Below are 25,587 nucleotides of genomic sequence, written 5' to 3'. Positions count from 1 at the left end.
TCTAAGTGCGGGATGAAATCTCCATTAGGATGTAAAAATTAAAAAAGTCCCCAGAAATGTAATTTTAGAGGTATGCTTTCAGGTGCTTGATTGTGCTGCATGAACATTTTTTGCAACATTATTGTGCTTTCTTTTATTATTTGGAGGTCTGCAGCTCCCTGAGGCATCTGTCTGCCTTCAGGGAGCTCAGTGGAAGCACTCACCAGCACCCACGGTGACATCGGCGCCCGCCCTCTTCCTGGCCCCAATGGCAGTGCTGAGCTTTTCTCCGGCCATGTTTCATGCTGCTTTATGTGGCCAGCCAACGTAAGATTGCGGTCGGGGGCCAATTGCAGTCGGAAGCGCATTTCCCATCTGCTCCTGGACTCACCGATTGTGCGTGCCCAAGGAGGGAAAAATTCAGGCCTAAGTCTTTTACAGTGAAGACAGACACAAAATACTTGTTCAATGCCTCCGCCATTTCCTTGTTTTCTATTATTAATTCCCCAGTCTCTCTATCTGGAGTACCAACACTACCTTTAGTTACCCTTTTCCTATTTAAATTATTGTCGAAACTCTTACTATCTGTTTTTATATTTGCGATATTTAAACTATATTAGCTAGCTTTGTGTCATACTCAACTTCCTTTCTCTTTATTTTTTTGGACGTTCTTTGCTGGTTCTTAAAATCTGACCAATCTTCTGGCTTACCACTAATCTTTGCAGATTTGTAGTGTTTCTTTCAATTTGGTACAATCCTCAACTTCTTTATTCAGCCACAGATGATCCATCATTCTGAAAGACCCCTTCTTTCTTACCGGGATAAATCTTTGCCGAGATTTATTAAATATCTCCTTAAAAGTCTGCCACTGCATCTCTACTTTTAACTTGGTTTCCCAGTTCACTTTGATCAGCACTGTCTTCATACCCTTAATTACCTTTATTCAGGTTTAAAACACTAGTCTTAGAACTACACTTCTCCCCTTCACACTGCACATGAAATTCTATCATGTTATGCTTGCTGTTACCTAGAGGCTCCTTTACCATGAGGTTATTGATTAACCCTGTCCCATTGCTCATTACCAGGCCTAGAATCGCCTGCTCCCTGGTTGGCTCCAAAACGTACTGCTCTAAGAAATTGTCCTGCATACACTCACTGAACTCGTTTTCCAGGCTACCTTTGCCAATCTGATTTGTCCAATCTACATGTAGACTGGAATTTTCCAGCCCCATTGGCGTCGGTCATCATGGCGGGTTGGGGAGGGCACAATATGGCGAGAATGCCAAAAATCGGTTTTACACTCATGAAACCAGTTTGCGATCATCCGCTCCACCTGTCAATTGCAAGGTCTGTTTCCCGCCGCGCACATCAGGAACCTAATTTCAATACTTTAGCACGTCGTTATAAGCCCTGCTCACTGGAATCATGCCCCCATGCTGTCATGTCAACGTATTCCATAACTGTACATAAGCGACATGCACCTGGCAAGCTGCATTTCGCTCAGGACTGCAATGTTTGTTTGCCTACCTTGCTTCGGACAGCAGTCATGGTCATCATCATCAGGCATCACAGATGGCACCACATTACTTTTAGGGGAATTCATGGGCAGGTCTCTACCTACCAGACCAGCCGGAGGTGAGGGTTGGATTTTCAACGGCTTTAGGGCTTGCTTGGGGAAGGGGGAGAACTGGCCTCAGGCAAGGGAAGAGGCTGCAGGGTGAGGTTGTCCTGGGGAATGGGGGTATCTCAGGGTGTGCGCGAGGGCACATGTTGATCTGTGCAAGTAGCCTCAAGATGGTGAAGGCTGAGGAGACAATCTCCAGAGGAGATGTGGCCAGATGGAGATGTGAGAGAGTGAGTGGTGATGTGACTTGAGCTGGCAGTGAGTGAGATGCCAGTGAATATGAACATATGAATTAGGAGCAGGAGTAGGCCACTTGGCCCCACAAGCCTGCTTCACCATTCGATAAGATCATTACTGATCTGATTTTAACCTAATATTCCTACCTACCCACGATAACCTTTCATATCCTTGCTAATCAAGAATCTATCTACCTCTGTCTGAAAGATATTCAAGGACTCTGCCTCAACCACCTTTTGAGGAAGAGAATTCCAAAGTCAAGAGTGTGTGAGTTTAGAGTGGTGAGATGGTTGTCTTACCCTGGCGTCACAGATGAGATCATTCATCCTCTTTCTGCACTGGATGGCCAACCTCTTCTGTGCAGCATTGACACTGACAACCACTGCCACTGCCTCCCAAGGTCCCAAGGCGGAGTGCTAAGAGTGCTGGACCCCCAGTGGCCAGTGGGGGGGGTGGTGGAGGACATCACGATGGGCCTCCAAAAAGCATTCCAGTGACGGGTCACTGAACTCTTCTTGGCTTTCAGGGCCATGTCTTCACTGAAGCAGTCCTGGGCTGCAACATTGAGAACTGTGTGCGAGGCTGCAGTTTAGATATGGCACCCGGAGTCAGGTAACAGCGTTTCTGGCAATTCAGCAGCCGCCCACCAGCCAGATGGTATGTTTCCTGGGGCTCCATAAATTAACAAAGCAGGAAGTGGAAGATATGGCGTGAAAACCTACCATTGTGGCTGGCAGGTAAAACAATATTTTTCCCACTCGCTACTGCGCTTTGTACAAATCTGAGACAATTCCGCCTGTAGATTGAAGCCACCCATGATTCTTGTGGTGCCTTTCTTACAAGCCCTATTTATTTCTTCCTGTATACTCTGTCCTATAATGTAACTACTGTTGGGGGCCTATAAACTACTCCCATAAATGACCTCTTACCTTTCCAATTTCTTATCTCTACCCAAACTGATTCTACACCTTACTCTTTCAAGCTAAGGTCATCTCTCACTCCTGTACAAATGACATCCTTAATTAATAGAGCTACCTCACCACCTTTTCCTAGCTTCCTATCTTTTTGAAATGTCAAATACCCTTCAATATTCAGGTCCCAACTTTGGTCACCCTGCAACCTTGACTCTGTGATGACTATCAGGTCATGTATATTTATTTCTGTCTGTGCTAACAATTCATCCATTTTGTTATGAATGCTGTCATTTTACTATTTTTGCAACCTCTGGCCTTATCTGCTGGTGCACTCTTAGGGCAGAATTTTACGTCTCGCGGGCGGGCGTGTGCCTGACCCGATCGGACGTAAAACAGAGCAAGAAGACATTGGGCGAGTGTCCCAATGTCACCCTGCACGAGCACAATCTTCAGGTCGGCGGGCACGCGCAGGTGTCGGAGCTGCGCCTACCATCAATTAAAAGGCCACTTAAGGCCATTTAAAAGCCAATTGATCCAGATTTTACACTGTCCATGCAATTTTCCACTCGTCGCACAGGCAAAACGGGCAGGCGGGCAGCCCACATTTTGCAAAACCTCATCCAAGGGCGAGATAAAAAGGGTCAGCAGCATTGCCAGTGTGAGTAGTGAGGAGTTTAGGAGATAGTTTGCTTATTTGAACTTGACAGCTTCATCTCAGTTCTGATCTTCATTCTTAGTATTTCTAGGCTTCATTTCTCCAAGGGACCCCAGAAGATTTTGACTGTGTGGACCCTTCCAGGTATCAGACAGCCTTCTGAACCCTGGTAATGGGGATTGTGCTCTCTGCTGGAGGCACCTCCTCTGAGGGGGAAAGAGAGGGGCAGAAGGCAGAGGGGGCCTGGTGTCCCAATGCAGCTTCCAGGGGAGTGATCTGTGGGAGGAGAGGCACAGGCACAAGGGGTGCAGAGCCAGCAAGAAGGGACAGAAGGGGCCGCAGAAGACACCATTATCCTGCTACCAGGGTTTACAGGCAACGATGCAACTACCTCAATATGTCCGAGGTGCAATGCCGAAGGAGGCTCCACACCTCCAGGGAGACCGTGACCTCCATTTGTCATATGATTGGGCCTGAGACCACCTTCAGCTGTGTGGGTGCACACCCCATGCCAGTGACTCTGAAGGTCACAGTGGCACTCAACTTCTATGCCTCCGGCTCTTTCCAGGGGTCAGTGGGGGATTTTTGTGGAGTTTCCCAATCAGCTGTCCACAGCTGCATCAAGCTGGTGACAGAAGCTCTGTTCAGGCGGGTAATGATGTTTATTCATTTCGGTACGGACAAGGCCAGCCTGGCTGAGCGAGCCAGGGGCTTTGCAGCGATTGCTGGGTTCCCCTGCGTCCAGGGTGCAATTGACTGCACACATGGCCATCAAGGCGCCAGCAGGTCAGCCGGGTGCCTTTGTTAGCAGGAAGGGACTCCACTCGATGAACACTCAGATAGTGTGTGTGACCACAGGACGCAGATTCTGCAAGTCTGTGCAAGGTACCCTGGCAGCTCCCATGAAGCTTATATCCTGAGACGCTCCCAGGTGCTGAGGTTATTCAGTGCTCCAGCCCGACTGGATGGATGGCTGCTGGGTGACAAGGGCTATCTGTTGAAAAGGCAGCTTATGATGCCTCTCCACCACCCAAGAACAGAGGCAGAGCAGCGTTATAATAGGAGTCATGCCTCCACAAGGGCGAGAGGACCATAGGTCTTCTGAAGATGCATTTTCAATGCCTGGACCATTCAGGGGCTGCACTACAACACCCGCTAGAGCAGGTGTCACTGATAGTGGTCGCATGCTGCACTCTCCACAATCTGGCAGTGGCAAGAGGGGATCCCACTGGAGGAAGAGGATCTTGACGCAGCTCCACAGGCTGAACCCAGTCAGAAGAAGCGCGGGGTGAGGAGAAGGCTGAGGGTGTGGAGGCAGGGACACCTTGATCCAACGCTCCTTCAGCTAGGCTGCCAAAGGTCTGCTTCCACCTCATGTCAGGGCTGCCGCCTCCATCCAGGATCCAGGAACGACCCTTTCATTCGAACCCAAAATCCACTCGATGCCTGTGCAATCAAGTATAGAGCCACTCACGTCCAGTATTACATATTAGCGTACCCTGTACCAAAGAAAAAGTGAAGCATACTCAGGCCATTAGGACAAAACAAAATTTATATAATTTTCACAATTAAATCAAATTAACATTACCATCTCTGGTGTTCATTTCCACACCAGTAAACATAAACAAAACATTACAGAACAGAAGATCACACGTGAACAGTCCCTCTTGTGCTCATGGTACCTTCAACTTATGTTGCGTCTTGGTGTCCCCCCCCTCGTTGGCACCGGCATTGGAGGCAGCCTGCTGACTCTGCTGTCTTGTTAACCTTGATGACCTTGGTGGGCATCCTCTGGCCAGTGGAGCCTATGCTGGCCCCTCCTGGGAGGGAGCGGCCAGTGCCACGGCTGGCATCTCCCCAGTCATCGCAGCCTCATTAGATGCGACAATCACTGGCAGAAGGGTGGAGGAGATGCTGCCATCATCCAGAACGCCCTGAGAGGAGCCTGTAGAGACAACAAGCAACTCATCCACCAACCTGAGGTTGCTCTGGACCCCCCTGCTTGCCATTGATGGATGGGTACCTAGCTGGGCTACTGGGTGCCACATCTATCTCCCACACTGGCACTGACCACCTGAGGTTATTGCCTGTGTGAGGGCTTGCAGGTCCGAGCACAACCCTAGGAACCCCTGATTCTGTCCCTGGAGCTGCCTCTCCATGAGAGTCGCCACTCTCTCAGTGGAGGAGGCAGTGCATTCAGCCATGAGGGTTAAAGCAATGCTCATGCTCCGCATGAACTCCTCCACAACAGAGACCATGGCACGCATACCCTCATGGACCTCTGCCAGATCCTCCCGCATATCCCGCTGGACATCCAGCATCTGCCACCGAATGGATGACTCCAGAGGCTCATCATCTGCCTTTGACTGAGCATCGTCCTGGCCTTCAGCATTCCTCCGACTGCCGACGACCTGGACACTCTCTGCCTCCACCTGCACCTCAAGCGAGTGTGAAGTGCCCTCACTGCTGTGCACCGACATTCTAGCCGAAGATCTAATGCCCACTGAGGTGCTGGTGTCTGGTTCAGAGAGCGAGTGTGCCGCAGGTGCAGCTAAAGCCCGGCAGTACTTTGGCATCAAGGGTGGCTCTTTGGAGTCCTGCGAACAAGTACCTGCTGGCGAGTCTAAGGGAGAACAACGACGTCATTAGTTTAAGTCATCACACTGTCACTGTGCATGCCAGGTACCCCAGTGAGACAGTGGAGATCTGCATCATGGTGCCATCATCTTTCAGTGATCAATGGGGACTACAGTTTTGAGGCTCCTATCAATGAAGAGACTACACAATAACGTTTGCACTATCTGCAACTCTCACTTCTGTGCACTGCACTCCTACCTTCGCCTGACACCCCAGCCTCTCCACAACCAGCTGAACGAGGTGCATGGCACCTCTCCAGCTCCAAGGCATCCTGCTCAAATCTGGTTAGGATTAGGAAGTTTGGGGGGCCTCTGCCTGTTCGTGACCCCTCAAAGTTGTTATAGCATGTCTTCTCCTGAAAGTACAAAGGAGTATTGACTAGTCCACTTTCTACCTGCAGCGCCATTGCAGCCTGGCCAGCCCCACCTGAGGAATACCTCGCAGGGCACATCTGAGTCATGGCCCGCAAGCCGCAAGGCACTCAGTCCAAGTACCCAGGTCTTACCCCCTTGGCTAGCTCCAGCGCCATTGACAGTTGGCACTCAGACTCTAACACCCCTGAGCTCCACGGGGATATGGCCAGCTCTTAACACTTCACCACACTGCTCCAACGGTACTCACCCTTCCTGAGCAGCAGGCCATTGAACCTTTTGCAACACTGCACCCATGTGCACCCTGCAACATTGTGGCTGCTGACCTGGGCTGTCACCTCCTCCCAGGCCTTTTTTGTCTGTTTTGGAGACTCCTCCTTCCATCTCTAGGGACAAGGGTATCCCTCCTGGCAGCCACCTCTTCCAAGAGGACCACAAGGCTCTCGTCTGAAAACCGGGGTTTTTTTGGGGTCGGGGGGGGGGGCGCGGCACCAAGTGCACACCTGATCTGCCCTCCGTCCTGGTGTCTCCAGCTGCTGTTGAGGCCATAGCTTCGGTCTCCAGAATGCAGAAGACATGTTCTTCCCTGGCAGCCTTCAAGGAGCTTCCTGTGCCGTTTTTAAACTGGCTTGTGGGTCGCCATTGGACCCAGAGCCCGATAGGCCCCCTCTCCAGCCTGGCCCTTCCCAACCATTGGGAAGATGCGTTTCACGCTGGGCAGGCAGTAATTTGCCAGGCAGCGTGAAATCGCGGTCGTGGGCTGATCGCAGGCGGGGGCCTGTTTCCCGACCGGTCCCAGGCTCGCCAAGGATAAAATGCAGCCCTTAAGTTTGCACTCTCCATCTCTTCCTGCCAAACTCTGGTTATCTTTACCCAAATCGCTACCTTGCTGTCTTACCTCGTTGTTACCCTTTGACTTACTAAAAGCCCTCTCATATGATCCCTCCCCCCTTCCACAACTATTTAGCTTAGAGCCCTCTCTACCACTCTAGGTATACCAGTCGCCAGAAGACTTGTCCCAGCATGGTTCAGGTGAAGTCTGTCCCAACCGTACAGCTCCCACTTTGCCCAGTACTGGTGCCAGCGCCCCATGAAACAAAGTGTCCAGGTGACATTCCCCCTCCCTGATGCATCACAGTGTTTGCACCTCGGTCTCCAGCTCTGTGACTCTGAGACAAAGCTCCTCAAGCCGCTGACACTTATTACAGATGTGTTTGCCCTGGATCAAAAAATTCCCACATTCTGCAATCACAACACATCACCTGCCCACCCATCTTTATTATGAGTTAATTCATTTATTGTTATTTTCTTAATTGATTTATAATTAATAAATTCTACCACCCCCAATGAGCTTTACTACTGCTGGTAAATCTTAATAATAAAACCTTACCATTACTGATAGCTGACGTGAGTTTTGAAAGATAAATGAGCAAAATATTCACCAACCAATCACTTACCTGCTTCCCTCCTCCCTCACTGCACCAAACTCCCTCACTCACCAAATTCTCAAGCTCACATTCTGTGACTAAGTGAACTCAGTGATGAGCTGATATCTTTGTGCTTGAGTTGGATATGTTTAAAAGCATCGGGCTTTACTAATGCCACTCTAAGCATGAAAGAGAATGTATCAGAAAGTGGGAGATAAAATACCAAAACACCTACGGACACATCAGACCAGGGAAGTGACCTTGGCCCTGCATTTTGAGATGGTGTCTGTGACTTTGGCTGTTAGTGCGTGGGGGTCCTGCTTCGCCACCCTTCTGGCAGCGGAAATGATACCCCAGAATTTCAGGGCCTTATCCTTATGGTATCTTATATTTTGTTTGACAGTTACTATTTACTTACAACTTGTTTAAACTTTAATAGGCCTGTAGAGCATGATCATCAGGCTTGCTGCATTAGTCCTATAAATCTTAAAGAATTGATATTTCAGCATTAGCAACTGTGTGCATGATCTCTGCCTCTGTCATTGTTTGATGTAAACCATCAAATAAACTTTCAATGGTTTATCAGTTTGAAGTGGTTGCAACAGTGACTTACAGATCAGAAATATGGGACAGGGTTTTCAGCTCAGCGTGCAGGCATGCGTCCGACACACCCGAGCATGAAATAGCGTGTGATGATGTCGGGCGAGCGTCCGATGTCATCGCGCACTCGCAGAATATTTCAGTCGGTGGGCACACGCGCGCAATAGTCAGCAACGTACCCGCTGACAATTAAGAGGCCTATTAAAGCCCTTAAGCTGATAATTAAGTTGAATTTTTCACTGCCCGTCCAACCTTATGGTTGGCAGGCAGGCGAATAGGCCAGGCTGCCTTTGCATTTTTTGCATTTCCGTAATTAAATTTTTTTTTAAATGTTTGGGCAGGATTTTAATAATCATCATGTAAAGGTGCATGAGTCCGCTGTGCTGACATTTTTCCCGTAGTTTTAACACCTAATTTTGTTTTTAATAATCTTCAGCTTTCTGAGACAGCTCTGTGCCTTCAGGGAGCTTTCAGTGAGTGCACCCCACACGTGCACAAACCTCAGCGCTCGTTATCCTCCCACCCCCACCCCAACAGTGCTGAGCTCTCAGCGCCCCAGCGAGGGGAAAATCCTCCCCATGAAGTTTAGTAATTATCACTGAAGGTGGCATCATACTGCGTGCTATGATATACAATATACTCCAAACTCAGTGGTTTAATTACATTAATTTTTATGTATTTATATTAAAGAGGGACAGGTATTTCTGCAAAGCACAGAAGCATTATAAAATGCATTATGTTCAAGGCTTCAGATACCACTGTGGGAATAGCTCTCAAAAGAGAGTGATGCATAGACTTGTGTTGAGGTGTAAAAAATGGTTAGTACAGTCAGAGGTGGTATTTCATGCATGATTCATATCATTAGACCTTTGAACACAAAGAGTTTGGCACACTCAAGAATTAATTTTCCACATCTGAGAGTTTTTTTGGAATATAAAACACCCATCAGTGCTTCTACCCCGGTCAGCTTTTAAAGGTTTTGCTTATTAACATTTCATCATTAACATATAATTATTATTCAGTTTATGGAGATTAGACACTTCAAGGATTTCTGAATTTTACCCGTGTGACTTGTAATTTCTTCATTTTTAATCAATGGAGCAAAAATTGTCAGTTTCTACAATGGACATGTGGTCCATCCCATCAGGTTAGCACCCAGGCAGCACAGAGCAAAATTACCCCCTACTCCTCTGACCAATAAGTCAGAGAGCCTACCTGCCTACACATCTCTACCATGGGATTTTACAGGTGGCTACCTCACTTCCCTTACAACAGTTCTGAATTTCTGGTACATAGATGCTGAAATGCAAAACTGGGAAAAGCTGATGAACAATTTCAGAAAAGCAGCTAACTCAAAATCCAATGTTAGACTGAAAAATAACCCTAGACCAAGACCAGCATTTGAAAGCAACTGAGTTAGCTAAATTCCTTTTTTTTATTACAGTGGTGTTCAGGATCTTTACTAGTGTTTTGAGATCACATTCAACAATTCAGTTTGTTTTTCTGTGAAATGTTGCTTTTCATTCATTCCCATCATGAAAAACCCCTCCCTCTTCACACTTTTAGTCAGTCTCCAGTAAATCCTCCACCTGGATTTGGTTGGATAGCGATTTGAAGCTGGTAAATACGTCTGGCCAGATAACAGATAGGAAAAATGCACATAATTGCCAAACATCTGCTTTTCATGCAGAAATCAGCTTTTCCAGTTCTCAGCTATGCTGTTTGTGCTAGGATCTAGAAATAAATTATTTTCTTGGTCCCTATGTCAACTGAAGACTAGAAAAATTGATGTTTACACAAAAAGTAGCGTTGACAGCCATGCTGAAGATCCTAATTGCTATTTGACTTGTTCTTTCAATTTTGACACTTGACTTTAGAACTTCAATCCTTGCTAAGTGGATGGACTAATTTTTACACCTTATCCCAGTACCTCTGTCCCTGCTTAAGTTTAGCTTAATCCTGTAGGCCCATTTTATATCCATACTTTCTCCACCTTTTGTATAGATATTCTTAATTGTTCCTAACATGTGAGCACCTTGGCTTAATTTAGCCTAATGAAACAAGGCTTATTTGAAAATTACTAGTAAATGAATTACTAAATGCAAATGGAATAATTATTTGGATATTGTTGACCTTGTTTCATGAAGATTCAGTTCAGCAACTAACAAGTTTAATGGAAGAAATAAATGTAAAAATACTCAAGAACGAAAGGGAGCTGAACAGCTGATAGTTCGGAACCATGCTAGTGCTCCTTGAATGGAAATTAAAATATGGTATGTAAATACTACTATGGTCCTCTAAATGTCATGCTCTCTTCACCATACACAAGACCATTACAAGTACAATGTAATTTAAGATTAACTTTAAGCATCAATTGCTGCTGCTGCTTTTAACTATTCCTACCAGGAAATCTACTGTCATTGCTTGTCACACTCGTCTATTTTGCACCATCTTCACGCATCCACTGTGGCTCATCTGAAACTGTTCTGTGACGTCCATCATCCAAATATGCCTAGGCTGTTGCCTCTTTCTGCTGTCCTTTACTTTTCCCCCTAGAAGAGATCCCTGTAACTCTTCAGCTCTGAAGAAATAATTGAAATACAGACAGTTTATTTTCTGGTCATTTTTAAGAGCTCCTTTTGCTCTTGCAATTTTAGGCATCTTTTCATATGTTTATGGCCTGTATAAAAAAATCTAAGCATACATCTTAGCATCCACATTCCAAAGGCCTCTATTTTCTTCTATTTGTTGTCTAGGTTTCTGAGATATGTAGGAAAGTGGATAGAATGTAGCATCTCATATGTTTTTTTCCTTGTTTCAAGCTTGAGTTTTCTTGTCATTAACACACCCTTCATCTTCATAATACTTCTGGCTATCTCTATACCTCTTTTGACTTCAGCATTGCATCTACCATTTCCTGTTATTACTTGTCCTAAATAGACAAACTTATCTTCTTGTTACAGTATGGCACCATCTACTTCAATCTTCACCCTAGTTTCTTCTAATGTAATCCTTCTAGCTACCATTAATTTTGTCCTTTTGGTGTTTATACTCAATCTATATTCTAAACTCCTAGTTTTACTTGTTCTGTGATATTTTGTAAGGCCTCTTCAGATTCTGCAAGTAGCGCTATGTCATCGGCATACCACAAGTTTGTGTTCTTGCCTTCAATTTGTACCCCTACAAATGCATCTAATCCTCTGAATATTTATTCTGTGAACAAATTGAATAATTTTGGTGACAGTACAAAGCTTTGTCGTACTCCCCTCTTCACTTGAAACACATCTGATTGTCCAGCTTCTAACTTGATGCTCGCTATTTGGTCCCAATATAAGCTCTGGATAAATCTCACATCTTTACTGCCAGTGTAGCAGCATGTCTATTAGCTTTTGGTGACAAACAGCATCAAATGCATTTTCATAGTCTATTAAACATATTTACTTCTAAATATTTATCAAAAATTGGTCTTGGTTAAATATTCCCTCTCTTGTTCCTACTCCAGATGTAAATTTAGACCACATAACCATTACAATTGTATTAAAAACAGAAAGGCTAGAAATACTCAGCAGGTCAGGCAGCAAAAGCAAAGAGAGAGAAAGAGGGAGTAATTTTAACCACCAGAAACAGTTGGGTTTGGTTCAAATGGGAGGTTCAAAAGTTAAAAGGTTGAAACAAGAACCGAATCTGCCCATTTCTGGTTTTACAGAGGGGGGATGAGGGACAGATGATCTATTGATCCTCAGGAAGTGGGTTAGTTGCTTAAATATTTTAATGAGGCTTTGTGCCTTGGTTTAACAGTGATCTGACCTTAGGAAACCCATCAGGTACAAGGAGGCAAGAAGCAGTGAATCCATGAGGATGTACTTTTTTCATATGATTAGTAAATACAGGACTTACATCTTCAAATAAAAACAGGAAATGTCTGAGGATAAAGCACATCAGCCAGCATCATCAGAGTATCTCCTGATTTAGCTCATTATGGCAATCCAACACTGATTTGTTTTTCCTCAATGGAGCCTGGGCATTTTCCTTTTCTGAGAAACTGCATAAATGCACTGATGTGGAAAATTAACATCTTCCGTCTTGCTGTTAGTGTTGAAATAGGGAACTCTAAGATAGTGCTGCACAGTTGTTGCAGTTATTTGTAGGTAAATATGAGTAATGAAAGGAACAAAAAATTCAGCTTCTTGTTAAGTGCTGTTTTGCAAGTGGGCAGGAGTTAGTAAATAGCATAAACTTGTTTGTAGTACGCTGAAGATAAACATTTCTGCAAATCCACTGTTTCAATGATTACTGCAGATCTAGCAAACGCCATAGTTCGTTCAGAGGTAAGAAATCAGATTTGTGCAGTTATGCTAAAGTTCTATGTTTTGTGTCAGGCTAAACAATTATGGCTAAAGATAGAAATAAGGAGAGTATCTCCCATAGTATTTGTAGAGGTAAGAAACATTCTGTACGTTACATGATCTGCTATTTAGTGATCCTGCTGCTAACATTCTTGGACCAGTTTCATGTTCATATTCTATCATTTTAAGAGATGGCTTGAAACTTAACAAGGCTTGTATGCTCTAACATTCACCTAATTCATTTCAGACTGCGGGTAACTAAACTATCTGTTTCTGTGCTTGCAAAATACTAAATCTAGGGCAGCGATAGACTACTGTAAGAGCATTTCTACTGTAAATTTATGTCCCTAAGGGGCAAGAGCACTACTTGCTGAGAAAAGCAGCCATGGAGAAAGAAAGAGAAAAGGTACAATATCAAGCCATAAGAAAAAACATAGACAAATGCAGAAAATAACTCAGATCCTGGCAAATGGGAGAGATATAAAGAACAGCAATGGGTGACAAAACATCGTAAGAGCTACAAAAAACAAATCTGAGAATAGACTGGCAAGGATTATCAAAATCAATACAAAAAAAACTTCTGCAATGATAATATGTTAATAGCAATATGGGACCCTTAAAATCTCATAATGGTGATATTATAGTTAAAAATAAGGAATTGAAAGGCCTGTTAAATAATTACTTTGCATCAGTATTTACAGTAGAATTTACATCCCAAGGAAACTAATATTGAATCAGGGATTGGAACTCAGCGTAATTAATGAGAAAATTGACAGTTATGATGAAAACAAAGGCACTAAAGACAAATCCCCAGGACCAGATTGTTTTCATCCTAGGAAGTAGGTGAGAGCATTGCAGATGCCCTAACTGTAATCCTCCGAGGTTTTCTTGATTCAGGAACCGTTTCTTTAGATTGAAAAATTGCATGTCACTCTGCTATTTAAGAAAGGCAAGAGAAGAAACGAGGGAATTATAGACCAGTTAGGTGAACATCTATTGTCGGGCTAATACCAGTGCCTATAGTTAAGGATAGAATGACTGAACATTGAAAATTTTCAACTAATCAAAGAGTGAGCTGGCATGGATTTGTAAAGTGGAGGTTAATACCTGATGAACCTGATTTATATAGACCTCCAGAAGGTGTGAATACTGTATTTCATAAAAGACTGCCAGCTAAAGTTGAAGTTCATTGGATTGAGGGCAAACTATTTACATAATTAGGAAATTGGCTCAGCAGGAGGAGACGGAGAGCAAGACAATGGGTAGGTAATCTTAATAGCAGGATGTGACTATTAATATTCCATTGATTTCTGTCTTGTGGCTCAACTATTCGTTGTATTTATTAATGAGTTAGATTACAGGATAGTCAGGTATCCAAGTTTTCCAATGACACAAACGTAGGTAGCATTGTAAGCAATGTAGACGGAAACATAAAATTACAAAGATATTATTAGATTAAGCTAATGAGAAAAACTGTGGCAAATGGATTTCAATATGGGCAAGTGTGAGGTCATCCACTTCGGACCTAAAAAGGATAGATCAGTGTACTTTCTAAAAGGTGAAAAGCTAGAAACAGTGGAGGTCAAAGACACTTATGGGTCCATGTATACAGATCATTAAAATGTTATGGACAGAAACAAAAAATGATCAAAAGGCCAATGGAATGCTTGCCTTTACATCTAGAGGATCAGAATAAAGAGAGTAGAAGCCAAGCTACTGCTGTACAAAGCCCTGGTTAGAGCAGTTCTGGACACTGCATTCAAGGAAGGGTATATTGGGCTTGAAGGGAATGCATGTAGATTTAGAAGATATATTTTTTATTCGTTCACAGGATATGGCTAGGCCGTCATTTATTGACCATCCCTGATTGCCCTTCAGAAGATGGTGATGAGCCACTTTCTTGAACTGCTGCAATCCATGTGGTGTAGTTACATCCACAGTGCTGTCAGGAAGGGGTTCCAGGCTTTTGACCCAACAATAGTGAAGGATCAGTGATATAGTTCCAAGTCAAGGTGGTGTGTGGCTTGTGGGGGGATCTTGTAGGTTGTGTTGTTCCCAAGCATCTGCTGCCCTTGTCCTTCTAGGTGGTAGAGGCTGCGGGTTTGGAAGGTGCTGTCGAAGGAGCCTTGGTGAGTTGCTGCAGTGCATCATGTAGTTAGTACACACTACTGCTACGATATGTCAGTGGTGGAGGGAGTGAATGTTTAAGAATGATACCTGGGCCAGAATTTTTGGCTGAGTGGACGGGCGCGTGCCCGACCCACTTGAGCATAACATAGCGCATGATGACATCGGGCGAGCGTCCTGATGTCATCGAGCACTCGTGCGATATTTCAGTCAGCGGTCACGCACTAAACTAGGAAGCATGCCCATTGTCAAAGAAGAGGACTACTAAGCCCATTAACAGCGCAATTAACTGGGATTTTTCACTTCCCATCCAACATTACGGTTGGTGGGTGGGCAAATCAACCAGACAGCCTTTGCATTTTTCAGGAAACCTCATCCAAGAGCAAGATGAGGTTTCCGTCATTAAATTTAAAAAAATTAAAATCTATGCACAGAATTTTTATAATGTTTATGCTCAGGTGACTGCTTGTGTTGCATGGACATTTTTTACCGGATTTAAAAATCCATTAATTGGCCAGCCAGTGTGAAATCGCGTTTGGAGACCGACCCTGGACGGCGGACCTTTTCCCCGCCACTTCTCGGCCCACCCACCACGCCTGCCTGATGAACAGAAAATCCTGCCCATGGTCAAGCCATTGTTTTCTTGCACTTTCTTACTGTTTTGGTCACAACAGGTGTTCATTCATTTTGTACTTTCATTGAATTAATGGGCTGAACTTTCAGTTGCAGGAGGGGGAAAGTAGAGGTGCAAGGACTCACTGAAATTTTGATACCTGGATAGCATCACTAGATTCCGACTCCTGCAAAATGCGACGCAGTTTTCAAAAGGAGGTCGACGGGGGGGTAACCGCAAACCCACTCACCTCCAATTCATTTCCTGTTAAGCTCCTTCTGGAGATTGTAAACAGGCTGGGGAGAGCCAGGGACCAATTTTCACATCGGAAATCGCGAAACCCAAACAGTTTGGTGCACATTAATGCACAGCTGTTGCGTTCAATGCAGGAAGCTGCAAAGTTCTTTTTAAATCAGAAAAATCTTTTCTGTCAGGGGTTTCAATGTGAGATAAGGCACAGTATCATTTGGCTGACCATTTGGCCATTTCTCTGAGCGCTGAGGCTTCTGGCCCGCCAAATTCCAGCCTCCTCTCTTGTGCAAGGTAGTGGCAGGCCTCATAATGGCTGCCATCTGCCTTTGACCACTGCTCCTTTTGAAGGCAGCTCCTGCTTCCTCGCAGAGCTCGGCACCACTAATTGTACACTGAGCTCGCTTCCAACCCAATTAGGGCATTATGATTTGAAGTCGCAGGGTCAGAACTCAGAAATTATCTGGACAACAGGTTTCTGACCTCAGAATGAAAAATCAAGCCCAACAAGTCTGGATCTCATCAAACACAGTGACTTTTATTAGTTTATATAGCTAACACAAATTGTACAATGAGTAGGCTACAATGGAAAGTTATTGCTTCACCTAGACAAAGCTGCAGTGTCAACCTGTCTAAGTACAACCTGGGGCATTAAGAATCATATTGTTTCATGCAAAATATTAATGCATCAAAATACTTAACAACACACTCACTCTTAACCTGGATTAGTTGTGACAGAAATCCTCGATTTTAAAGAACTCAAACGTTAAGGATAGAATTCTTGTGGGTTGAGCCCAGCTATATAAGATAGCTGATCCTAAGAACAGATTATTGGTTGCAGTTAGTGTTAATTTTCCAGGTATCCACTTTCTCTGGAGCTTTTAATGCTACATTGTCCCACAGTGAGTTTTTTGTTTTCTTTCTCATCACATTTTGCCCGAATTTCCAAAATATTGTATTGTGAAGGGATATTATTAACACAGATTTACTAGTTAAATATTCCACAAAAGGCTATCAAGTGCTCTTCAGAGAGGTTTTGAAATTAAGTTATTTCATTGTGAGGTTTTTTTATTGTAAAACCCAGAACCACTTCATCACAGCTACAAATTACACAGAAGAATTCTAGCTTATCTAACCTGTACTTTGATTTTAAAATAGACCCTCTTGTAGACAGATGATTCCAGTTGAATTATGACTGACAGCATGTTAGTGAGCAGCACAAAATAAAAAGTAGCATTGTAAGTTCAGTTCAGAAAACCTTGGGTTGTATTTAATGGGGCCATTGCACCGCCAACTACCCCACCTCCTAGTTAAAAAGTCCGTCCACAGACCCAACAACTACTCCGCAGGAACTGAACAGCCCATTGGCCATTAGTTGAGTTGAGGCGGTACTTCCGCCCCTCAGCAACAGGAGGTCCAACCTCTGAGCTCTCAGCCAATCAGAGGCCAGCAGCTCTACAGTACCACCTACACCAGGAGTGGTGGCCACTGCTGGCACTACACGTGGCAGAAAGGAAGGCGTGCAGTGCTGAATCTGGTATTTGAGGTAAGTGTTGGGAGTCTTGCCAGAGCGAAGGTGGCTGGTCCTGGCGAGAGGGCTGGGGCCAGGGTAGAAAGGCCAGAGGGTGGGAGGAGGATCTGGAAGGGCCAGACTGGACACTTGGCATGGACCTCTACCACTGCTGCTTAAATCTCACCGCTGGCAGGAGCTGGCAGGTAAGCAGCAGGCACAGCACACGCTGGATTTAATGCAGTCCCACCCCCCACCTTCAAATACGCCGGTGGGAGAGTAAAATCCAGCCCCTTGTTTTAGTAACTCAAAGAAAATAGAAGATATTTTGAATAACATTTCCCCTAATTTTCTTCCCTGTTTTGAAAATGCTAACTTAACCTGTACAAGCATTACCTTGTCGAAGTGGGCATTTTCTGTGCACAACTGTTATGACACAGCAGATGGTAAATGCTGAGCTATTCAAATCCCAGAGGGAAATTTGAAACATCTGCCACAACTTACTTGCAATTTGTATAAATTTCAAGATGCATGCCTTGAATTCAGTAGTAACAATACCCCTAATTCTTATACAAAAATAAAAATACCTGGAAAAAATCAGCAGGTCCGGCAGTATCTGTGGAGGGGAACACAGTTAACGTTTCGAGTCCGTATGACTCTTCAACAGAAGAGTCCGTCCACAGGCGCAACACCTACCCCGCAGGAACTGAACAGCCCATTGGTCATTAGTTGGGTTGAGGTGGTACTTCCGCCCCTCAGCAACAGGAGGTCCAGCCTCTGAGCTCTCAGCCAATCAGAGGCCAGCAACTCTACAGTACTGGCTCTGTTACCGGTTCTGTTGAAGAGTCATACGGACTCGAAACGTTAACTGTATTCCTCTCCGCAGATGCTGCCAGACCTGCTGAGTTTTTCCAGGTATTTTTATTTTTGTTTTGGATTTCCACCATCCACAGTTTTTTGCTTTTACCCCAAGTCTTATAGGTTTTTTCAAAACTAGATTAAACATTTATTAATAAGAGAAATGATTTTAAATACATACATAGATCCACAAATTACTACAATGATGACTTCTAAATCTCCTACTTGATTTGACTCCTAGTTATACTTTCATTAAGGCAAAGTAAGACACATATCCAGGCAAAGAAATATCATACCCTGATCAAGTCAAATTCAATTTATGTGTCGGTGTGCAGGCACACCGACACATAAAATGATGCGCGGTGACGTCAGGCGTCCAGACATCACCGCATGTCATTATGATCTTCCGTTCGGCGGGCGCGCACCGGAGCCGGCTGCGCACCCGCCGAACTGTCAAAGGCCTGTTATAGCTGCCCATCCAACCTTAAGGTTGGTGGGCAGGCGAAGAGCCCAGGCAGCCCTCGCATTTTTCATGAAACCTCATCCACAGGTGGAATGAAGGGTTTATAACAATAATAAATATTTTTGGAACATTTGAAAAACATGTCCCAGCTCATGTGACGCTATCACATGAGGGGACATGTAAGTGATTTTCCAGCTTCTTAATTTGAAATTCACATTTGAAATTAATCTCCCGGAGGCAGTTCCGTGCCTCAGGAAGATTTCTGTGCTCTTTCACTCACGTGCGCGAAAGAGCAAAGGCCCCAACTCTCCCTCCTCCCCCCACCCGCACAGGTAGCGCTTCTGAGTGCGCGTCACGCTGGGTGGGCCTTAATTGGCCCGCCCACGCAAAATGGCGCATGCAGCCAATCACAGGCCTGCCCAACAGGCAGAAAATCTCCCCCATGTTTACCTAATTAACACTTCAAGCCTAGCTTCTCTTCTTGCATCAAAGCACCCAGGCTAGCTGTCTCTAATTCAATTAAGTCTCTCACATACACATATAGGTCGGGATTTTCCACACCTGCCCGCCGCCAGAATCTTCCGGTACCACCACAAGGCAATGGACTTCTGGCTGGGACGCCGCCTCGCCCGCGGCGGGTCCCATCCACAATGGGGCCGGAAAATCCTGGCCATAGACACATCCCACTATTACTCTATTTTATAATAAATTCCAATAACAATTATGGAAATTATTATATTTTCCTGACACAACCCAAACTCTGAGGATAGGCAGAGTCAGAGGGGTTCACAATTGAGGCCAGTATGTCCTCATCTGACATCCACTTTCCATCAAGAATGACTGGATGACAGTTATCAGGACTGGAAGCCTGCCAAACTTTCAGCACTATTGTCTAATGATACTAAAAATTCTAAGGTTTATATGGGTTATATTATTCAGCTGTTTAAATTTGAATGGGAGGTGAAAAGAAATTACGACCAAGGCTACCCATTCACATCTCTAACAGACTAGTGCAACCAATCCACCAACTCAGTCCTGCTGCTTTTTGGATTTGCTATCAGACATGATAGAGGATATAAAATGTCTGCACAAGTATGAGAGAGTATTAATATGTAAATGTCAAAAATATGACAGCCCATAAAAGGATTTAAACTGCAATTTTTTTTGAAAATATATATTTTTAGGAACACCACTAAACCTGCCATGAAAGTTGATATATTTTCTGTTGTCATAAATACTTTTGTGTTTATGCTTTTTATGGTAATTAATTATTTGTTTTTCCTTATCTAGAAAGTTGGCCTGTTGGATAAACTGTGACTATGTCAACGAACAACATAGCTCAGGCAAGGAAAATGGTGGAACAGTTAAGGATTGAAGCTGGCATTGAAAGGATCAAGGTGAGATTTAGAAATGTGCATGTTAAATAAGGTTTTCCACTGAAAAAAAAATTATTTTCTGCCAACCCACATTATTGCTCATTCTAGAGGACAGACAGTACATTCTCATGGGCCTATGCTTGATGGTGCTCTGTCATCAGCTGCTTGGAGTTCTACAAAACTAACTCAGGCTTCTTAACCTTTATCATTTTTCCCCCAGCGCCCCATCAGAAGGAGATGCAAAACTTTCTGTGAGGAATCACATGCCCACCACACAACTTCCTTCTCCATGTGGTGGGTCATTTTAGTATTTTAATACAAGTTAATATTAATAGCAATCTCAGCCAACTGAAATTGATGGAACTTTTCCTGATTACAGTGGTCAGATTTTGAGTTTCAGTGAGCTCTAGATCTTGCAATGTGTGGTTTGTGATTTCTCCTCATTTTAATCTTTTTGCTATTTAGAATGATAGATGAAAGTGGCAGGTCCACAATACACATCAGCACTATGTACCAAAGGCCCGTCATAATGCACCACAGAACAGTAGAAAGCAGTGCACACCAAACTCCTTGACACATGGCAAGCCACCATTTTTAGTGCTACCAGGTATTTCGTAGCAGTATTGGCGGAGGCCTGGGATCAAGTCATTTTAAATTGCAGTTCATTCAACTGGACTATGTGTATTCCTGGGAGAGATCCAATAAAGGAGTCAAAAATAGAGTCTCATTCTCCACACGTGTAGTTACAGTATAGAACAGAAAATGCTGGAAATACACGATAGGGCCATTAGTACCTATTGAAGGTACTGCAGCTGAAATATTAAACTCCCTTTTCTCTTTTCAGATACCGCCAGCAAAATGCTTCCAGCATTTTGTAGTTTTCCCATATTTCCAGCATTTCCAGGTTTTATCTTCTGTTTATCTATAATGCAACGTAAAACAAATGTATTCCTTTTTTCATCATGTAATATTGTTATACAATTATTGTAGAAGAAGATGTATATTCTACTCTATCATCTAATGATGCTAAAAATTCAAAGATTTATATAGGTTATATTATCCAACCATTTATCATGAATGGGAGGTAAAAAGAAATTAAGACCAAGGTTATCCACTCGTATCTCTAACAGATTGGTGCAGCCAATCCACCAACTCAGTCCTGCTAATTTTTGGATTTGCTATATCAGACATGATAGAGGGTATAAAATATGTCTGCCCAAGAATGATAGGGTGCAGTGTATTAGTATGCAAATGTCAAAAATATGGCACCCAACATACTTCCCATCATTTGCATCATGGCAAGAGTGGACACCAAGGGTAGAACTTTCCCCCAATCGGTGGGGGGTTGTGTGGGGGCAGGCACGGACCCGAACAGCGCCCCAATCGGGTCCATGCCGCCATTTTACGTGGGCTGGCAAATTAAGGCCCGCCAAGCGTGACATGCGCCCAAAAACGCTGTGCACCCACTGGCAGGGGGGGGGGGTTCCTTGTGTTGGGAGTGCACATGCGCAAAACAGCGCAGAAATCTCCCTGAGGCACAGAGGTACCTCAGGGAGATTAGTTTTAAATTTAAACAGTGTAATAAAGTGTTGTAAAAATTTTTATGACATGTCCCCTCATGTGAAACTGTCCCGTCAGCTGGGACATGTGCATTAATTTTAATAAAAATGTTTCTGAAAATTTTAAATCATTCACGAAACCTCATCCCGCCCATGGATGAGGTTCCATGAAAAATACGAAGGCCGTCTGGGCTCTTCGCCTGCCCACCAACCTTAAGGTTGGATGGGCAGCTTTCTCAATAGGCTTAATTAGTTCATTAATGGCCTTAACAGGCCTTTGGCAGTTCGGCAGGCACACAGCCAACTCACCCCGCGTCATTTTACACCTCAGCGAGTGGGCCATGCCCCTGCTCGCTGAGCCGAATATTCAGCTCCAGGGACACCTGTTCATCCCTGATGTTTGGTGTTACTAGGGACAGTGAAGAGCAGTTTATGCACTTACTTTTGCATATATTAATAAGCTTTATGACATCTTCAGCAACCAGAGTTGCCACTAACACTGTTAAGTTGCAGCCCCTGAGACGTTCTGCAGAATTGTGTGAAGTTCTGGTCACCTAACTACAGGAAGGATATCAGTAAGATTGAGAGAGTGTAGAAAAGATTTACTAGGATGTTGCCGGGTCTTAAGGAGTTGAGTTACAGGGAAAGATTAAACAGGTTAGGACTTCATTCCTTGGAGCGTAGAAGAATGAGGGGAGATTTGATAGAAGTTTACAAAATTGTGAGGGGTATAGACAGAGTAAATGCGAGTAGGCTCTTTCCACTTAGATTAGGAGAAATAAACACGAGAGGACATGGCTTTAGGGTGAAAGGGGAAAGGTTTAGGGGGAACATTAGGGGGAACTTCTTCACTCAGAGAGTGGTGAGAGTGGAACGAGCTACCATCTGACGTGGTAAATGCGGGCTCACTCTTAAGTTTTAAGAATAAATTAGATAAATACATGGATGGGAGAGGTCTGGAGGGTTATGGACTAGGTGCAGGTCAATGGGACTAGCGGAATAATATTTTGGCACAGACTAGAAGGGCCGAAGGGCCTGTTTTCTGTGCTGTAGTGTTCTATGGTTCTAATTAATTCTTCTGCCACATTTTGGCAGACTCTTCGGCAGAGACTACTGAGTCTGTCAAAAGTAATAAAATCATGGAAACGACTGAAAATCATCCACGGTGAGGCTACAGTGGTGTGTAGAGATCCCGTCATACTGAAGTTGCACCTTAGGTTTTACAAAATTCTGTGCAGTCATATGTGTTCAACATCCAATCAAATCCAGGCAATTTGCTTAAACAGGTCAATTCTGAGCTCCCATGATTGCAGCACATTGCATGAAATTGAAGCTAACATCCATTTAAATAAATGGATGGAACTATTGAGCTGTACACCTGCAATTTCCCTCAATCTGAGCCCTTCAATAATATTGAACTGGCCCTCAAATCTTATTCGTAGTGCTGCCCAACTGCTTCTGCTGCCAAAGCAGCCCTCCCCATTCTCAGAGTCAGTACAATAGGTTTCCTGGCCAGTTGCAGCTAGTTCTTTTGATCATTATCAAGGAATACATGAGTGTAGTTCTCATCTTACATCCTGAATTTATGACAAGAATAAACTTATTGCTGGGCAGGGTCTCTGTGACACTTCTCCACTGCTGCCAGCAAAAACCAGACCTTGGATCTCCAACTAGCCTTACTGGGCATAGATGGGTTCTTCAACTGCACCTCCTACAGTTAGTTCTGCCAAAGCAGCAACCCACATTGCTTCATCCCTTTCCAGTGAGACAGTACCCAGTCACCTTTCTGTCCAACAGAATACCTCTCCAACCTTCTCTCTGTCCCTCACTTCAGTTGCCCAGAACCTCCCTCATCAAGGTAGGCATTTTTCATGTATGACCCTTGTCGCGGAATGCTTGCAGACTTTTCAACTGCATGGCTACACATCCAAGCCCAGTTCTTTCTCACCTATTGTCCACAAATATGCATTTCAACATGAGCCGCAGGACAGTGATCAGAAGCAATAACTGCAGCTGACTTTTCCTCTTGCGAACCTAAGACCACTGAAACCAGTTGTAATGCACCTACCACTGTCCTGTCTGAAAACTGTCATCTCAACAAAGATGTTAAATTGAACGTGGAGCCTTGTTGTTGTGTGACTCAGCCATTTTCTAGATAAATTTCAGGAAAAAGCTGCAGTATTTCTGTACTTCAACTTCAGTTTTGTTTGGTTTGTTTTATTGAATTGGTCCCTGCAAGAATCTTACCTGGCAGTGGAGAACTTTCCTTGCACACCAAAAATGTTCAATCTGATCCTTGAATACTTAGTTCCATCTTTTTGACTGGGAGATCAAAAGGTGCACTTTCAATCAGATTCTTGATTTATACACACTAACTAAAGGTCACTGCAGAATGTTAGCATGAGATTAAAACCCACATCATACAATATGTCATACAATACAAATTCCTATGAATTTAACCATAATTCAAATAAAGTACAAACAGCCTTGAACCTTCTTATCTATAAAATACCCAAACCCTGATTTCTGAACAACTTTAGAAAAGTAAACATTGAAACAAGTGAAACTTTAAAATGCATCTCAATAATTGCACTTAACGAGACACAATAGATTGTGAATTGAAATGATTTTCCAATAATAACAATTAGTAAGGGCTACAAAAATGTAATGCCTGTGTCCTAAATTCCTCCAAGCAAGCAACTTTACTTTAAAAAGCAGAAATTAGTTACCATAAAAGCACATAATTGAGAGAATGATGAGAATGAATGAGCGAATGAATCTACATCATAAAACAGTAGAAAGACAAAATAAAAAAACTGCAATTCCTGGATTTTTTTTTTGTTCATGGAATTTGGATGTCGCTGGCAAGGCCAACATTTATTGTCCATCCCTAATTGTGTGATGGTGAACTGCCTTCTTGAACCATTGCAGTCCATCTGGTGCAGGTAGACCCACAGTGTCATTAGGAAGGGAATTCTAGGATTTTGACCCAGCGACAGTGAAGGAACAAGGATATTGTTCCAAGTCAGGATGGTGTATGGCTTGGAGGGGAACTTGCAGATGGTGTTGTTCCCATGCATCTGCCGTCTTTGCCCTTCCAGGCACTGATTTCTATATGCTATTGGTAATGCACAGAAATAGTAGGAATTCTTTTGAGAATGGGTTGCACAATTGTAAGTACGTGTTTACAACCTGCTGACAGAGACAATCTAAATTCATAACATTACGCAGAATAGGTGACAAAGCAATGCTATTTTGGAAGAATCGAGAGAATATGTTCTGAACAGAGTTAAAGAATTTCATAATATCTTTAGAAACAATTGCAAACATTAAATACCTGAGTACTTAGAAATGACACAAGCCAATAAAATAGTATTGAATTGTGCACCTTGGATTTAATTCTACACCCCTTTCACTTGTAAACCGTATTCAGTCAAAGGTCTTGAAAAATATCCTTGAGCTCTAGAAGACAAGGCTGAGGACTCAATTCTGATAGTTGCTATGGGAAATAGAGGTTGAGAATGTGGCAGGGCTTGGCATATAACAGAACCAGTGAGGATAGGCACACCCTCACAAGGGAACCCACCTGACTTGCCTGATTTTCCACTATGCACTGTGCCCAGGCAATCCAGTGTACCCAGACATACAAACAAATGCATCTGCCTCAAACCTTTCAGGATCCCTTATCTACTGGCTGTGACAAAAAGTAAAGAACAGCAAATAAGGATGGTTACAAGGCATTTGTTCACTTGAGCATTCCACCCACTCTCTGCCCCATCCTCATCATTTTCTTCTCTGAAAATGTCGACTCCCTCCTGAGGCATTAATCAACATACACCTTGTATCTCTTTATATCTCATCCAATTTGCCATTATTAATTTGTGAATCTTGACAATGAGTTTTAGTGCCCAAGCCAAAATTGAATGCTTCTCTATGAGTGTGCAGGGAAGGGAGCTGGCAAGCACATAGTATAGTGATAACTAAGGAAAAGAGCCAGAAGCCTACATTTAATAGATGTTACTATGGATCAGACTTTTGTATT

General features: G+C 43.7%; 1 protein-coding gene across 2 annotated transcripts in view; it reads left to right on the top strand.

The window, feature by feature from the left end:
* The window catches only part of LOC144696939 (guanine nucleotide-binding protein G(I)/G(S)/G(O) subunit gamma-7), a 221,313-nt gene that overhangs the window by 170,083 nt on the left and 25,643 nt on the right, over positions 1 to 25,587 (top strand). For both annotated transcript variants that reach the window (XM_078568666.1, XM_078568662.1), the window contains exon 2: positions 19,901 to 20,007. In XM_078568666.1, coding sequence (XP_078424792.1) covers positions 19,930 to 20,007 — 78 coding nt within the window. In that variant the 5' untranslated portion in view covers positions 19,901 to 19,929. The remainder of the gene's footprint in view (positions 1 to 19,900; positions 20,008 to 25,587) is intronic.

Source organism: Cetorhinus maximus, chromosome 2 (assembly GCF_964194155.1).
Source record: "Cetorhinus maximus chromosome 2, sCetMax3.hap1.1, whole genome shotgun sequence".
NCBI classification, from domain to species: domain Eukaryota; kingdom Metazoa; phylum Chordata; class Chondrichthyes; order Lamniformes; family Cetorhinidae; genus Cetorhinus; species Cetorhinus maximus.
Note: the sequence above shows the minus strand (reverse complement) of the source record. Positions and strands in the feature narration are given on the sequence as shown.